The following is a 16,896-nucleotide window of genomic DNA, read 5'->3' on the forward strand; positions in this document are numbered from 1 at the left end:
AACCGGGTTGCGTGCGCTGTCGTTTCTCCCGAAGTCGGGCAGGGAGGAGCGGGCAGGGCGGGTGCTCACCATCCCCATCCCGCGCCCAGCTGTGCCCAGGGGTTGCTGGCACACATGACTGCTGTTCATTGCACATCTGGCTGGTGCAGCTCCGAGCACCGCTCCCCACACTGGGCCTGGGGAGGGCACCCCACATCCCCCTGGCAGCACCCAGCACGGTGCCACGGCAGCACCCACGGGCCCCGGGCTGGGCAGCGCAGGGGCAGGCGAGTCCCGACCGCAGACCTGGGGGAACAGACCCTGCTGGGTCCTGGGAGAAAAGGAGATTTGGCATTTCCAGGTCTGAGCTGCAGCCCGAGCAGCAGCAGCCGGGAGCTGAGCCTCACTGCCGGGGAGAGCGGGAAAGGGAGAGGAGAACAGCTGAGCGTGGGCACGGCGGGAGCAGCTGCCCTGACCCCGCTGCAAAATTTGGCAAGTGTGGAGCTTGCGGGGGGGGGCCCGAGGGGTGAGAGCAGTCTCTCCGGCCCAGCTCCTTCCCCCTCCTGCCCGTATGTGCCAGGGCAGGCACCCCTCGGCACCGGCGAGCCCCGCACACCGGCCGGGTGTCCCGTCGTGGCCGGGCTCCTCGTGCCGCAGAGCCGTCACCGGGCAGCTGAGGCTGGTGTCCCAGGATGCTGCCACGGCTGAAACGTTTCCTACCGCAAAGACCCAAAGCTGGTGCCGGGCACGGGGCAGCCTGGCATCCCCTTCCCTGCCCCACGCCGCACCCAGGCCCAGGTCCTGCTCTGGGTCACGAAGGCACCGACCGTCCCTGCCCCTGCCTGTGCCTTGGCCCCAAAACCCCCCGCGCTGGCGGTGCGGTGCATCCCTCGCTCAGCCGCAAGTCCCACCACGAGAAAGGAGCTGGCTGACTTTTTCCCTCTGGCTGGGTCCCTGCCAGGCTTTTATCTAGTGATCCCCAGCAAATCCCTGTCCAAACAATACGGATTTCTGACATTTTTTTGCGGTAAAGTAAACTCCCAGCACATCTCTAATTCCAGGGCTTTGTTGTTCTTCAGCGGGCGCTGCCGTGGCTCTGCGCTGCCTCGCTGCGCCAGCTGGGCTGGCTGCGGGATGCCCGTCCACTCCCCTCAGGAAGAAAACACGGGGGAACGGAGTAATTAAACCCGCGTGGCTGGAGGGCAGCATCACCTCATTGCAGCCGTGGGGCCTCTTGCAAAGGCACCCCTCCGAGAACATGCCCCCCGCTGCAGCTAACACCGTGCTAACAAGAAGCTCTAATTATGCCCACATGACGGACATTTCATGAAATACATTCTCCCCCCCGACGGCTGCCTGGCCTTGCCCCCAAAACTCGCAGCCGCATGCGCCGACTCGGCCAGGCTCTGCAGCCCCGTCCTGCCGCAGCCCGGGGGCAGCTGGGGAGGGGGCAACATGGGGCGATGCGGGGTGATGCGGGACGATGCGGGGTGATGCGGGATGATGCGGGCTGGTGTGGGGTGATGCGGGATGATGCGGGGTGGTGTGGGGTGATGTCAGGTGATGCAGGGCAGCGAGCTGGCAGCAGCGTGAAGCCTCACGAGGGTTTCTTGGCAGCGCAGGGCTGCGCAGCAGCAGCGCAGGCTGTAAAAGCATCAGCACCATAAAAGCTGGGGTGCGGGCACTGCGAAAGCAGCCCCCCGGCACACGGGGCTCTGCCTGACGTGCTCAGCGCCAGCAGCAGCCTCCTCCCGCTCCCCACCGACAAAACACCAGCAGTGAGCAAAAACAAAGGGACTTTTGTTTCCCAGGGGGGTTATCGTGTTGAGTCCTTCGGGTTTCCCAGACCCCTTACTGCTCCACACCCTTTTCTCAATCTAAAGTCACCCTGATTCCCTTTCTCTGCTATTATATGTCAGGGACTCACACCCTGGGTCGGGTCCATGGAAAAGGCTCCGAGCGCCTGCTCCGATGCTCCTCGCCTGCAGCCCGGCCAGCCCCTCTCCGTAGCCGGACTCCGGGATGCACGGAAACATCCCTCACTCCTGCTGCTGCCCGCAGGGACGTGTATCAGATGTGCATGTGGCAGAGGAGCTTCAGCCCCAGCAGCCCTTCGCTAGCTGGTGCTGGTCCTGCTCCTGCTCCTGCTCCCTGGTGTGGTCGTGGTCCGTGGTCCCTGATGCCTGGTCCTGGTCTCTGGTCCCAGGTTCTGCTCCTGGTCCCAGCCCCAGTCCCAGGCAGGATAAGGCAGGCTGCGGAGCATGGGGGTCCTCAGGCAGGACACGGTGAGGACGTGTGGGTGGGGGCAGGATGGGCTCCCGCCGCGCCGGGCGCTGCTGACTTCCAGACATTCCTCCTGTGCGTGGCCGGCACCACCTCGGCTCATAATGTGATTAAAAGATTAAAATCTCTCAGTTCAGCAGCAAGCAGCAAATGAAGCTTGAGATGGGGATGCTGAGGGGCTGCAGTGCCCGAGGCCCCCGTGACAGCAACGCGGTGCCCGGGGAAGGGTGGCCAAAGCCATCCGGGCCGGTGGCTGCTGGTGCTGCAGCCCTCCTTCCAAAACCACCCTCCCACGGGTACTGCTGGCCCCTCGGTGAAGCCGGGCAGCAAAGCCCTGACACCCCCCCTGCCTCCTTCTCAGTTACTGGCCGGGGTTGGTTTGTTTGTGGTCGTTTTGCCTCATCCCTGGCCCCGCTGACCAGGCTGGCCGTCCCGCTTACCCTGCGGCTGAGCTCGCCCCGCCAGCACTGTGCCACGGTGCTGGCACAGCGCAGAGCTGTCCCGGGGCCGCGGGTGAGCCCCGGGGGTGGCCAGCATTTGGGCAGGCAGGATGCACAGCGGGTAGAGCGCGGCACCAGCCCCGCGCCAGGTGACATCCCGGACGGAGCCAGTCCCGGGCCACAGCCTGTTGGCACCTGCTGAGGGTGCACCAAAAACCTTGTTTCACCCCGGGTACCGGCAGCCTCGGCTGGTGCAGCCGAACCACCCCCGGCTGCAGTTTTCTCCCACGGGAGGGCCCTGTGCCCAACCCCTCCCTGGGGCACGAGACCCTCCAACAACTTGCCCACGGCCACACAGCCCTACCCTGGCCACGGAGAGGCACGAGCCGCCTGCTCAGGGACTGCAGGGCCGGGACCGGCTGCGCTCGGAGCATCTGACGGGGGAGTCGGGTCCTTCCCTCCATTCTTATCTCCATCCGGGGGTGGCTGACCCGGGGAACGAGGCGACGTGTGTCCGGCAGCAGGTGGAAGCGAGCCCTGGGGCTGTGCCCGCATCACAAACATGCTTCAAAGCCAGAGCCAGCAGCACCGAGCGTCACAGGGATCTATTTTTATTGGACTCCCTGACCCTTCTCTCTGCATGGTCCCTGCTGCCGGCAGGCCTGGGCGCAGCCCTGGCAGCGCAGCAGCGCGGGGAGGGGAGCCATTTCCCGCTGTGCCTCTCCCTCCCGCTCCCTGGGGATGTGCCCTGGCTCCCTGGCACAGCGGCAGCATGGCAGGATGGTGCTGGCTCCGCTCTGCCCACACACTCTGCTGGGGCATCCCTGCCCTCCGCATCCCTGAGCCGCGGCTTGCAGGGCAGCATCAGGACGGGCACGTTCCTGCCGAGACCCACCAGCTCCTTGCACCCAGGGCCAGCAGGGAAGGACACGGACAGCGAGGCTTCCCTGGAAAGCGTGTGGGTGCCCAGCATCAGACCTGCTCGAGTGCTTCCCCTTGGCCGGGGCTGCGCTGGCAGCAGGGAGCTGTTTCTCTTGTAACTGTGACGAAGCTGCGGCTGGAAGCGCAGCAGGGGCTCAGGACGCGAGTGTTGACCAACCCAAACAACGCTGGTCAGGCGAGCCTCAGCTGCTTCTGGCTCCGCATGCACCTTCCCAGCACCCCGGGGCTGTCAGAAATGGTGCAGAGCAGAAGCCAAGGCGTGAACCCACCCCTGGACTGGGGGCCTCTGCATCCCTGCGTGTCCCCCTCTCTGGGCTGGGGCAGGCAGAGAGGGCACAGCCCAGCACAGACCCACTGCTCCCAGCATGAACCTGCTGCTCCTCCCAGTATGGACATGCTGCTCCCTGCAGGGACCCACTGCAGAAGGTGGAAGAGACAGCACCCGCCTGCCGCCCCCGCCCCCCTTCTCTGGGCCATATAGGGCACCGTCCTGCTCTGCACCGAAAATAGAGCTGATTGTCCCCAGGGCTGGCAAAAAATTCACCGGGGGCTGCAACTGCGTCATTGCCCGGGGAGGCAGCACAGCCGGGCAGGGAGCGTGGCCTCGTGCCCAGCGGTCCTGCCTTCGCCCGGGCTGGGGGCAACCCGGCTGCTGCTCCGCCTGGATCCCTCCTGGCAGAGCTGCCCGGGCACAGCCAGACTCCGGGACCAGGGTCTCAGCAGGTGGCCGCGCATGGGACATGGTGCTCAGCCGTGCCGGCAGCCTCTCGGCAGAGCCTGGCGGTCCCCACGTCCTCCCTGGGGAGCAGGAGGCTCAGTGCCAGCGCCACAGCTCTCGTGCTGTGCCCCCATCCCATCGGCCGCCCACGCTCGGGACGTGTTTGGCGGGAGAACTTTGGTGCTGCCAGGGATCCTGGTTGGTCTCTGGAGAGCCGCAGGGCAATGCGGGGCGATGCGAGGCCATGGCTGCCAAGGCTGCCGACCTCAAGTGGCAGCGTGGAAGGGCTGGGCGGCGGGAGGCAGCGGCGGCCGGAGGGAAGGGAGGGGAGCCGAGGGCCTTGGCGGTGCCGCCGCTGACTCACCAGTGGAAAGAGAAATCTGTTCCCAGGCTCACCGCCGCCACCTCCAAACCACCCCAGCTCCCCTGGCACAGCATGGCACAGCAGCCGCTCAGGGTGGTGAGGTGCACCCTGCAAACACCCCTTCCCCAGCAGCCCCCCACAACGGCACAGCACGGGGCGGGGGGAAGGAGAGGGCTGCCCGTGGGCCGTTCTCATGGCCGGGCTCTGCTCGCCCTTACACAGGGGCTTTCTCCATCACCCTGCGAATGCTCAGCCAGGCTGGCAGGGAGCCAGGAGACCCGGCACACAGCGGCCCCCATCTCCTGGGAGCCCAAGGGCCACCTTTGTCCGGGAGCTCCCAGGACGGCGGGAGCAGTGCCCCGCAGGGCAGCGCCTGCATCCAGACACTGCCCGTATTCATGGGAGCAGCCGGACCAGGGCAGCGTGGGGCCAAGTCCTCCCCCAGCCCAGCCAACAAAATGGGCATTCAGGGCAGGGAGAAGGCGGCTGCCCCGGGCAGACCTGGGCCGCCCGTGTGGCCGGTGGGACGCGGCATTTCCCCGCCGGGCCGGGCATTCACAACGCGGGGCCTGTTGTCCACCAGATGCGCCGGACACACTGCTGCTCGCACGCAGCCATGCGGGGCTGCCTCTCTCCCGGCATGCGGAGGGGAGTGGGTGCCATGGCGTGGCCAAGGGCAGCTGGATGTGCCCAGGGTGGTCATTCCCAAGCTCCCTGCCCATCCTGCCCTGTGCAGCACCTTGTGCGTCCCGCCATGTGCCGCTCCCTGCACACTCCGCTGCATGTGGAAACTGGGGTCAGCCCTCGGTGTTAGCACTCCGGAGTGCTGCTAAGGAGCCATCCCAGAGGAGGGAGGTGCCCGGAGCAATGCCAGGAGCCTTAGAAGAGCCGGGGTTCGTGTTCATCGCAGCAAACACCAGGCAAGGCAAGTGGAGCCCGGGCTTTCCCACCCAGACCTTGCACAATCTGCATCTGCCCTCTCTGCAGCTCCCCTCTTCCCCCAGACCCCCTGCTGCTGCCCAAGCAGCAAAATCGGGTCCAGGAGCAGGTCCTGCCAGCTCCCAGAGACACCATCTGCACTTGGCTGGTGCCTGCTGTGCCGGGAGGTTGGGGAGAGAAACATCTGGACCTGCTGAACACTTTCCAGGGCGCATGGCCAGGGTTCCCTGCGCGGTGGCATCAGCGCCGGGGCCATGTACCGCAGTCAGCCAGCGGCTGTTCCTCCTTCCTCATCCCCACCCTGGAAATTATTTATTTGCTGAAGAACAGCCTTCCCCAGGAAGTCTGCTCTAATGCTGAGGGACATCTTCAGTTACAAGGGAAAAATAAACAGTTTGAGCCTCAGAGGCCCTGATGCTCTGCAAATACTGGTGCTAAACCCAGGGCCAGTGTCTGCAGCTGTGCAGGGTCAGCATGGGAGAGGGGCTCCAAGAATCCCCATCATGCCCAGGCAGCGTCATGCCAGAGGGGGACAGACCCCACGCTGCCGGCAGTGCTGCCTGGTCCCTGTGAAGGCAGCACAACCCTGGGGTGCTCCGGGGGGGTTGCCCTTTGCTGGGGGTTCTCCCTCCCCACCACGCTCAGGCCAGGGCAGCCCTGTGGTCACGCAGGCACTCGTCCACGTTCCCCCCCCCCCCCCCCCGAGCACAGCTGGGACCGCTGAGCCAGGGCAGCACCAGCACGGGTGCAGGCTGTGGGTAGCATGTTTACCTTAGTTTTCTGTGCTTAGTTCTTTTTGTCCCCGTTTCCCTCCTGCCCCAGCACGTTTGCAGAGAGTTTGCGACTGGCTGTTTTGCAGCAGCAGCTTCTGTCAGGGAGGTGGGACCACACGGCCACGTCCTCTGGGGCTGGCAGGTATAGTGGGAACCAGCACAGACCACTGACCACCCTGCGAAGCTGGCGACACCAGGAGGACTGGCATCCGCCTTGCTCTCGCAGCAGGAACAAGTGTCTTCTCCACCTGTGGCCTGGAGGAAGCTTGTGCTACAGCCCATCACCTCACCTCTGCATCCTTTCAGACAATAGGTATGTTGTTCCCGATAATTTAACGGGCTGCTTGTCCGTGGGATGTCTTCTCTAACAGCATAGGGGAATTCTGACGAAAGGGCTGGACTGGTTGGCTTTGCCACCCTGCTACAGGTGGATGGAGTAATTCAGCCCCAGGATTTAGTGCGGTGCCAGAAACCCATTTACCTCCTCAAAAAGCTGCTGTGGACTGCACACAAACCGCAGCTTGAGCTGTTCTCCAGTGACTCCTGCTTCAGTGTGGGATGGCTTCTGGGCGCAGTCCTGGCTTCCCAGCAGTATCTGGCAGGTCGCCTACTCCCCCTCCCGACAGCAGAGCGCTGCGCCAGGGTCCCCTCTCCCGAGGGAGCAGTCCCCCACTTTGCACAACCACCCTCTGTGCAGGAGGCAGAAGCAAAGCGTGCCCTTGGCAGCAAACGCCGAGTCCCAGCCCAGCCCAGTGCAGCAGGCAGGCTGAGGTGGCACCGAGCTGAGCACCCCGTTTTGTTTTCCATTCACAGGGGTGTACAGGAAAGCTTTGAAAATACAGCAGATTGTAACTGAAAACCCCATTAGATACTTGAGAAGTTGTACAAACTGATTTACCTTCAGCGGAGGCCTTGCTCTGAGCAGGCAGTTGCACTGGAGAGCTCCAGAGAAGCCTTCTAACCTTAATCATTCCGTCTTTGTAACTGCACCTTGTAGAACTGTAGACGCCCAAATACCAGCAAAACCCTCCCGGTTGTGACTTCAGGATGTTCACAGGTATCAGCTTCAGCTGCTATTTATTTTGTCCCTGCAGTTCAGGCACATGTTTAGAGTCTTCTCTGGGCATGATGATGTTCTGTCCAAACCTGTGAGTTCCCCTTGGATGTTTGCTGTCTGGTAATTAGGGTTTTCTCCACCACCCCTTTTTGTTCCCCCCACTCGTTACTGAGTAGTAAATGGCATGTTATTGTAATCGGATCTTTCAGAGATCCCCTCTAGGCAGTGCTGCAGGTCCTGTGGCTGTGACAGCCATTTCACCTGTACCACACCCTGATGTTGCCGTCAGAGGCTCTGCAGTGCATTCACCTTCTTCCCGTCTCTGTTTTCAAGCCACCCCACAGCTCATGCCATGCAGGAGCAGATTCTGGAAGGCCACCAGGGCAGCATTACCTGTGTTTGCTTGTCCACGTCAGGAATGCTTGTAAGAGCCATCAGGCTCCCCTTGGATGCACTGCTGGGGGAGCACAGGAGTACACATCTCTCCAAAGGAGAAGCCCAAACGCAGCCTGGCACGATCCAACAGGAGCCTGCCCCAGCCTGCTCAATTTCCACCACAGGGGACCAGCCTCTCTCCTTTTTCAGGCGTCAGGTTCCTGGGACAGAGTGTGCGGATCAGGGACCCTCTCAGTGGTGTGCTCCTGCTGCTTCTGGAGGGCCATGCGTGCTGGCTGAAAAGCACATGCTTCTCCAGGAGTGGCTTGCTGCTAGCCACTGCAGGATATTCAGAAACATTAGCGCAAAGCATTTTCTAACCCTGCCTGCCTTCATGGTAACATGAACATGAGCCAAAGGAACAGTTCCCACATACAACACTCTTATCTTATGGCATGCTTCAGCGGCCTGGACCCACGCGGGGCCTAGGCCCAGAGCTGTGCCAGGCTGGGTCTCCTTCGCTGCCAAACATATCATGTTCAGGTCCACACTAAGCTCCTAACAAAGCCATCGCACAGCCAGTATTAGCATCATTGTAAAGCTATCCCTCGTAACAGCTCAATATATGGAAAATTCACTTTAACACACACAATTGGACCTCTCTCTGGTTAACTCTTGTTTGAGGCTTAAAATCCTTCAGATCTACACCAAGTTCAGCGAGTACAATTAAGATCTTTTTTCTAAGCAGAATCTGGATCCAATCTAAGGACTCCCGAATGGGTAGAGAATATTTCATGTTAGAATACATCAGCTACACTAACACAAACCATGACTGCTGCATCGCTAATGCCTGAGCAGCACTGTGTAACCCTTACATCAGAACCAAAAAAGGCCTTCGGAATCGCAGCTCCGTCTCCTTTCCAAAGGTCTCCATTCCAAAGAACTCCACGGAGGACGGAAAGTCAAAACATTTAACTATTTCAGTGCTTCACAAGTGAAAGCATGGAACCATGAGACTGGGGAGCGCCTTGAACTTCAGAGGTAACCACCTTCTAATTCAGCTTTTCTGAAGTCTGGTTTCCTGATTTCCTCTGACCTCAACCAGCCTTCACATGCACAAAGAGCACTTGGTCTGAAACTCTCACACGCTCTACATTTTCCTAACACTTAAATGGAACGCGGCTTCTTCTTTTCCCATCTCACAGCGTGTACTGCTGTATGTTAACAGCCTGGTCGGACTACTCTCATCCAGAAGAAATACCTGTGTGCCACTAGAAACACATCCTCTCGATACTCCTAACTCCCAGGGCGAGTGCAGTCTCAGCCTGCAGACCTCATCACAGGCAGCGTTGCAGCTCATGTGACTTACTGCCCGCAAGCACCCCTGCAGTCCTGCCGCAGGTACCCTGCACAGCTGGGCACCCACAGACCAAATATCCTGGATCCGAAACGCACCTGGGCTGACAGGTGGTATCGAGTGGATCCTTCACCTTCGTCCTAAGAGCACCCTCTTATTCCAGGAGCTGTTTGCCAAGATGAAATCAGTCGCAAGTGGGAACATATCTGGAGGAGGATACCAGACCCCAGCTCCTGAGCAAAACTGAAGAAGTTTCCTGGAAAGGGGGCTGCAGCAGCCCCCTGGCCACCTCTCGCTGCAGCTCTGGGCAGCAGCGGTCAGACTAGCGACCAGCCACCTGGAAGGCACCTGACTGAAGCAGAGTCCCAGCAGAGCCAGGCAAACTGCTACTTACAGCATCCACCCCAACCGGGGGTGGACGGGGATTCTTTGGCGCTACAACTAGTTGCACAGAGATCCAAAACAAGCGCTGACAGAATTCTTCAGTTTCAATGAAGTCTGCTGAAACACCTCAGCAAATTCGTTCATTTCCATAACATTTAAACACTACCACAAGACAAAAAGTTTAAACGTTTACTCTTAAGCTACTGAAGTGATGAATACCGACTCACTGTGTAAACATCTGTGTAAATCTTCCATTAAATCAATTTCAAGTTAACTACATTTTACGTTAAGTTAAACCAACTTCACAGATCCATACTCATTTGCCTGTTCTTCAAAGAAGGAAATAATCTTAAACTGCAAGTTATGTTAGTATTTTCATTAGCAATAAAAGTTCAAATAAACTTTCTGTGAATCCTCCGCTTTCTCTTGATAAAGCCAATGATTTCTTTATCCCACCACTACTAAAAAAACCACCAGTGACAGCTTCCAAACATAATTCTATTTAATGACACATACTCAGCTAATTAAGAACTTCGGGTACACTGCAGTTTTATGCCTTGATGGCATATTTCCGGACAGGGTACAAACGTTCTTTGCGCTGCTGTTTTTTGGTCTTCAGATTTTCTTCGTGCTTATTTAATCTCCGTCGCATGGCACGAGTCTTCTTCGGCCGCAGATCAAGAGGCTTATACTTTTTGCCCTGTTTGTAAAAATACACAACAGTTGAGTTTGAGAGGCTACAACGTACCAATTGGGCACACAAGCTCAGAGAGAACCGAGTTGCCTGTAGGAACACCAGCAGCAGTGTTTTAAGTTTCTTTTTATTGGGACTATCATCACAGTCTAAAAGTTTGAACTTCTCTCCACTGGGAGATTATAACTTTTATACCAGTTGTACTAGCTTTGACTCAGGTTTAAGTAATGCTTAATCTTACAAGTCCCAGTTACCCAACAGCTCTTGAAATGCTCTTTTTTCCCTACTCCATGTAATTCAAACCTAAAGAAGCAATATTTTAAAAATTATAGAAACTTATTGAGATAAAAAAATTCCTTGGTCACCTGCAACACGATTAAAATTTAGGAGCATTTCTCCAAACTGCATCTTGTAGAAAGTATACTACACCCCAGAGAAGCGATGCTGCCCAGAAGACTCTCCCAGCAAAAGCAGGTTCACACCGAGCTTACAGAATTCAGGATAGTCTTGCAATAATATTTAAAAAGGAACCATGACTAAAGAACTTTAAAACTGAACATATATGAGTATTTTTTTCTTGAGTTAACAATCTCTTTGAATTAACAATCTACAGAATCAGTTCTTTCTTTCAACTATGCATTTGAAAATAGTAAGAGAAAAAAAGATCACTATGCAAGACGTTTGGACTTACTTTGTAAAACTTCCTCAAGTTCTCCTTCTGGGTCTGATTGATAACAGTCAAGACTCTGGCAATGGATTTGCGCACCACACGTCTGCAGGTGGGGAAAAAAGTATGTCTTGGAACACAGCAAAGGACAAACACCACACATTTAAAAGCCAGTATGCAGAAAACATGCACATGCTCCAGTCACGTAACTCCCACTACACCGTGCTGTAGCAAAACCCTAACAGCTTCCCGCATCTCAGCTTAACGTCTCCGAGCAAAGAGATGCCCAAACCCATTTTCAAGCCTACAAGTTAGTGTGTTCCTCTTCCATACCGTCTTTTTCTCGTTTTACAGTACACAGACCCTGTAAGCAGCTCTCGAGCACACAACCCAGGCGCGAGCACTCCCACACGGTACCGGCTTGAAGGCCGTCGCTCCTACACCCACTGCTCCGGCAAGCCCCCCCCCCCCCCCCCAGGCCTCGCCGCCGGCCCGACCCCCACTTACATCTTGGAGAGCTTGGAGGCGGCCCCGCCGGTCACTTTGGCCACGCGAAGCTGCGACAGCTCCACCTTCAGATCGTCCAACTGCTTCAGCAGCTCCTCCTTCTTCTTCCCCCGCAGGTCTCGGGCCTTGATCTTGGCCTGCAGGCGGGGGACAGGCCGTCAGCCCCGCTCCCGGTACCCCGTCGCGACCCCGGGCCCACAGCGGCCTTCCCCAAGCCGCCGCCCCGCGGCCTCCCGCCGCCCGCCCTCATCCCTCTCTTCCCCGCCCTCCCCCCATCCCGACGACGACGGGGCCAGGCCGGCAGTGTGTGGCAGCGGCGCGGCGGGCTCTGTGCCACGGCGGGCCGGCCGGTAGCGGGGGCGCCCGCGCGGATGCCGCCGGATTACGCCGGGGGAAGGCAGGGGAGCGCTCACCATGATGGCAGCGGCGGGGCGGAAAGGACGGAAGCCGCGCAGGGCCGGGAGGCGGAGGGCGCTGCCGGCCGGAGCCTACCAATCCGCGGCGGGGCGGGGGGAGGAGCCTGTGCCGCGGCGCACCCCCCGCGGGCGGCGCGGTGGTACCGGCCGCGGGCGCTGACAGGGAAGGCGGCGGGGCAGCGCCGCCGGCCCCGGGGCACCGGCCCCTCGGGAGGGGGCTGCTGCGCGCCGCTCTGCCGCGGCGGCTCGGTGCTGCTGCTGCCGCCCGCTCTTCCTCAGCCGCCGGACCCCTGTCAGAGCCGAGCCGGTGTTCTGGCGCTGGCCGAGGTGCGGCACTCTTACCCCGGCAGCGGTGGGGGACGCGACAGCGGGCCGGGCGGGAGCGGCCACCGCGGCGGAGCGGGGCAGGGCCAGGGCCAGGGCAAGGACCGTGCGCGCAGGTGGCCGGGCGGGCGGCAGGGAGGGAGCGGGTCGGGTCGGGTCCGGGGCGGCGGGACAGGCCTCCCCGCACGGTGGCGCCGCCTCCCGCCGTATCCAGGCAGCCGCGCCGTGCCTCACCGGCCCCGCGCGGGAGGGCGGGGAGCTGCCGATTGACGGCCTGCGCCGCCCATCAGGAGACGGCCTCGCCTTTAGCCCCGGGCGCTCCCCCAATAGGAGCGGGCGGGGGCGGGGCGAGGCCGGCCCAGACTAGCGTGAGGCGGCAGCCGCGCTCCGCGCAGCCGGAGCCTTCGCCGCGGCGGCGCTGGCAGCTCTGCCCGGGAGCTGGCGGAGGCGGCGCGGATGGTGAGAGGAGCCGCCCGGCAGCGCCTGCCCCGCACCGGCCCGGCCTCCAGGTGCGGGGAGGGGCGGAGCGGCGGCGGCGCGGGCGGGCGGGCGCGGGCGGGGCGGCGGCGGGCGGGCGGGAGGGAGAGAGAGGCGGCGGCGGCGGCGGCGGCGCGCCCCTCACCGCTGTCTCGCCCCCGCAGAGCTCCAGGCCCAGCGGAGAAGCCGTGCCGCAAGCGGAAGCCCAGGTAAGGCGGGAGCGGGCGGCGCGGCAGGTGCGGGCGGGGGCGGCCGGGGCTGTGCGGAGCATCCCCCCCCCCCCCCCCCCCCTCCGCCTCCGGCGGGCTTCTCCCGGCGGCGGGGCCGGCGTTAGGCGCCTTCTGAAAGGAGCCGCAGCTTCGCCCGGGGCGGGTGGTGGTGGTGGTGGTCTGTGCCCTGGGCCGGGGCTGAGGGGCAGCGATGGCGGTGGAGGCTGCTGAGGCCCTGTGCCCGGGTGCACGGAGCCATGCTCGCCGCTGTCTTTGCTGTTAAGGGAGAGGAGAAATAGGATGTGACACGTCTTCTGCTTAGGCCTTGATTCGTAGCGTGGCTGCAATAATTAGGAAAAGGGCCCCCTCTTTATTAACTTCTCTATTCTTTATGTTGCTTTCCCTCTCGCCACCCCGCCTCTCCCAGCTGGGGAGGCGGTGGGTGTTGAGCCGTGCCTTTGACAGGTAGCTGCATTTCAGCATCAGCAAATTAATCCTTTGGGATCAAATATTGCTGGATTTTACAAGAGCTGTCCGCGCGGTGCTGGATATCCAAATTGCAAGTTCAACGGAATCATCGTGGATTTGTTCTGATTTAAAACTTTTATCTCAGCACCGCCCTCTTGGCCAAATTCTTGTTTTGTATTGTCCAAAGCATTTCTCAGTACGTGAGGTGAAACGCCCTTGGGGATAGAAGCTGGATGATTGTCATGTCGTGTCACCCCCCCCCCCCCCCCCAAATTTCTTGCCCATTACTGGCTATAAAAATGCCAGTAACCAAAGGCTGCCTCAGATAAAACATTCAGAATCAAGACTGCAGGTTTTCGGAGGCTGGATCTAATCTTCCACCACAGAATAGGACCTGTTTTTATCAAAGCCAGAGTTGCACTTCTGTAATTTGATAACCGGGCTCCAAGCTTCCATGCTTACGCTGTGTATCGGCTAAGCAATTCTAGCTCTCCAACCTGCAAAATGGATTCCATAATTTAAAAAAATCACTAGATTTCGCAAGAGCTGTCAAAATGCAATCCATAATTCTCAGCATCTTGTCGAAGATAATGCAAAGCAGCACTGTTGGACCATACAATGACTAAAATGCTAGTATAACTGAGTCTCCCAGCATGCATATGCTCTCCCACCATTCCTGCAAGCAACAGAACTGCAGTGTTGGTAGCAGCCTTCGGAAATCGTAGAAGATCATCCTGGTATGGATCTTGCTGTGGAAGTTTGCAGATGTGGTCGCTGCTCTGTGCATCTCCTTACCTTGTATGAACCCTGTTGTGTAGCAGGTGTAACTTCCCTTCCTCAGACTGTTGAGGGAGCGATTAAGAAGCATGACACCTGACTGTAGGTCATGTTGGTAGAAAAAAAGATGTTTCATTTTCAAATCAGATAAGTCACTCTCTTTTAAGATGTTTTGATAAACTGGATCACAATTTATGTTAAATGAAAGAAACAATGAGTCACTTAACTAGAAGCAAAGAGCATAACTCTCCAATCATTCTGGACTGCCAAAATAATACAGATAGCTTACACAAATGTGATAGTCAGGTTCTTTGCTACAGAAAATGTAAAAACCATTCACAGCAACTATATGGAGAGAAGAAATATTTTGCTGTGCCACAAAGGAGATTGTGATCATTGTCTTATCTTGAAATACAGGTACAATACAGCCTCAAAATGCAATTGGCAATCCAAGTCCCTTAAAAACATTGGAAGATTTTATCACAAAAATGACTAGTTGGGCTAAGCTCTATATGTAAGAATGATACAGACAGCAGCACTGTGTTTTGTGTTCAACATGCTCAGCTGAGAAACTAGATCTACAAGTGATAAAACGCTGGAAGTGCTTAGCAGTGGCAGGAATACGTACCTTGCCTGTATTGTTTCTCGTTTTTGTGTTACTGTTTTATTTGATGGAGGCAAGTAATAAAAATGGAGAATAACAATTCAAAATGTTGAGAAGCTTATAACTTGAGTTAGTTCTGCACTGAAATTAAATTGTGTAGTCCAGAATGTTGCACTGAAGGCACAGATCTATGAAGGTGGGAGGACGGGGGATGTAGCTCTCCCTCCTCTGCTGCCAGCGCCGCTCCTGTCACATGATGTGACTGCACAGTCCTCTGCTCGCACTGCAGCTGCGCTCGCCCTGGCGTGTGCCAGTCAGATTTCGCCTCTTTTTGCATCACTTTTATTCTGGTTTAGCTCTGTTGGCTTTAAATGGAGTCGTTGATAAACTGCCGTGGTATAAATGGATAATGGGAATTCATTTCATCATCTGGACATGTTACTTTGTTGGCTTATCTTTTATTCTGCGTGGTGTGCTTTGGGCAGGGAAGGAAGAGTTCTGGTGTGAAAGTCTATTCTGAGGTGACGTTACGGCCTAAATAGCTAAAATTTAACTGTATTTTAAACACCTCCCCCTAACTCCACAAAGCATGATACAGCTATCTGAGTCTTATCACAGAAATCTGTGTGTTAATGTCTTTTTTCGCAGAACTTTTTGTAGGCTTTTTGGCTTTTTTTCACAGAAATGTTCAGCTGGAGCAGTCTTTGTAGAAGCAAAACCAGGACCTGTACATGCAAGTTTTGTAATAATTTTATTCGATATTCTTGCACAAGAACATTCTGCAGGCTTGGCTTTTGTAGCCAAGTTGCTCTCTTTCAGCACATAAGCTCTGTTCTGGATATGTAGTTTTTAAACAGGCTAGAAACAAAGGTATAGAATGGGGTATGTGTTGCAGCAGAAGGAAACAGTTTAAAGGAGTGGACCAAATTGCGTGTGGGAGCTTCATGGAGGGTCAAATGGAGGTCTGTTTCTATAAAGTATGTAAGTTAGTTGCCAACACAAATATTACCTAGCAGTTTACATGTGCTGAGAGAATGCAGTACAGCCCTGCAACAGGAATAGAATAGAATAACCATCAATCTGGTTCCCTGAGGATGTCAGTCAAGAAAGGAAGTGTGTGATGCCAAAAAGCCTGGATGGAACAGCAGGTTTAGAGGACTCGTCGTTTGAAGTATTTTTAAGTATTGCTATTATTATAATGGAACACAGACTAGAAGCTGAATTTTTTAAAAATAATTAAAGCAGAAGTCAGCAGAGGGATTTCTCTGCTGTGTGGCAGAGGAACGGTCCGGGAGCAGTTCCCACTCAGGAGGGTGAATTCCCAGAGTGGTGACACTCTCCGTGCAGTTCCCAAGCTTGCTGGCAGCTTACCGCCAAACATCAGTTTGGAGGGAAGAAGTGAACTGAATGGATCAAAAAGCTTTCCCTAGCTTGTACTGCATTCTTTTTGTCAGAGTAAGGTTCCAGTTGGAAAGCAGCCATTGACACCTTGGCTGAGACTGCTAACATCTAAGATGCAGAGTGTGATCATAACTGCCCTTCAGATCGGACGCTGGCCTGAACTGCCATTTGGGCCATGTAGTAAATTTCACTTGCTAGGAGGAAGTCTCTCCATCACAGTAACATCAAGCTGTATTGTATAGCAACTGTTCAGTTTTCAATTAATGAGCGTACATCAAAGAGTTAAAACATCAGTCATTTTCTGAGTGAAGAAAGGAAAAAAAACCCCAACCTATCTTGTAGCTCAGATGCTTTTCAGGAACTTGGCCGCTCTAGATGTGAGAGGCATGTGCTTTTCCGCCCTGCTTTAGGTGATGGCTTAGTTCAAGGGGGCCCAGATTTGGCTCAGTCAACAGTTGTGTTGGCGTCTTGCCATCAAATGTGCATAAAATGGAGCTGACTGCAATTCCCTCCTCACTCTAACATGGAGGGGCAGCCCAGAGAGACCTGAGGCCCCGGTATGCCTTGCTGTAGGTTGACTTGGCTGTGAGAGTTATACTGGGATGTGTGTTCCCTGCAGCGTAAGCTGCTGTATTGTGACTTGATTGTTGCTTTCGAGTCCCTGGGTTGCATTTTGGTGTCTTGTCATAACTAATGCATTTCAACCCTTGTTGTGCTTGTGCTTCCAAAATCTTTCTCCCT

General features: G+C 56.9%; 2 protein-coding genes across 2 annotated transcripts in view; one reads left to right on the forward strand and one right to left on the reverse strand.

The window, feature by feature from the left end:
- Positions 1-10,095: 10,095 nt before the first annotated feature.
- Positions 10,096-11,980, reverse strand: RPL35 (ribosomal protein L35). The gene is made up of 4 exons (XM_049831645.1): positions 11,893-11,980; positions 11,480-11,616; positions 10,997-11,078; positions 10,096-10,311 (listed from the first exon to the last, which is right to left on the reverse strand). Exons 1-4 carry the CDS (start codon positions 11,893-11,895, stop codon positions 10,162-10,164), a joined length of 372 nt encoding a protein of 123 aa, XP_049687602.1. The 5' UTR covers positions 11,896-11,980; the 3' UTR covers positions 10,096-10,161.
- The window catches only part of SCAI (suppressor of cancer cell invasion), a gene marked incomplete at its 5' end in the record, with an annotated part of 48,195 nt that continues 43,194 nt past the window's right edge, over positions 11,896-16,896 (forward strand). Inside the window, 2 exons of the mRNA XM_049832943.1 lie at positions 11,896-12,222; positions 12,861-12,905. Of these exons, the coding sequence (XP_049688900.1) occupies positions 11,896-12,222; positions 12,861-12,905 (372 nt within the window). The remainder of the gene's footprint in view (positions 12,223-12,860; positions 12,906-16,896) is intronic.

This window comes from Accipiter gentilis, chromosome 29 (assembly GCF_929443795.1).
Source record: "Accipiter gentilis chromosome 29, bAccGen1.1, whole genome shotgun sequence".
Taxonomy (NCBI): Eukaryota; Metazoa; Chordata; class Aves; order Accipitriformes; family Accipitridae; genus Astur; species Astur gentilis.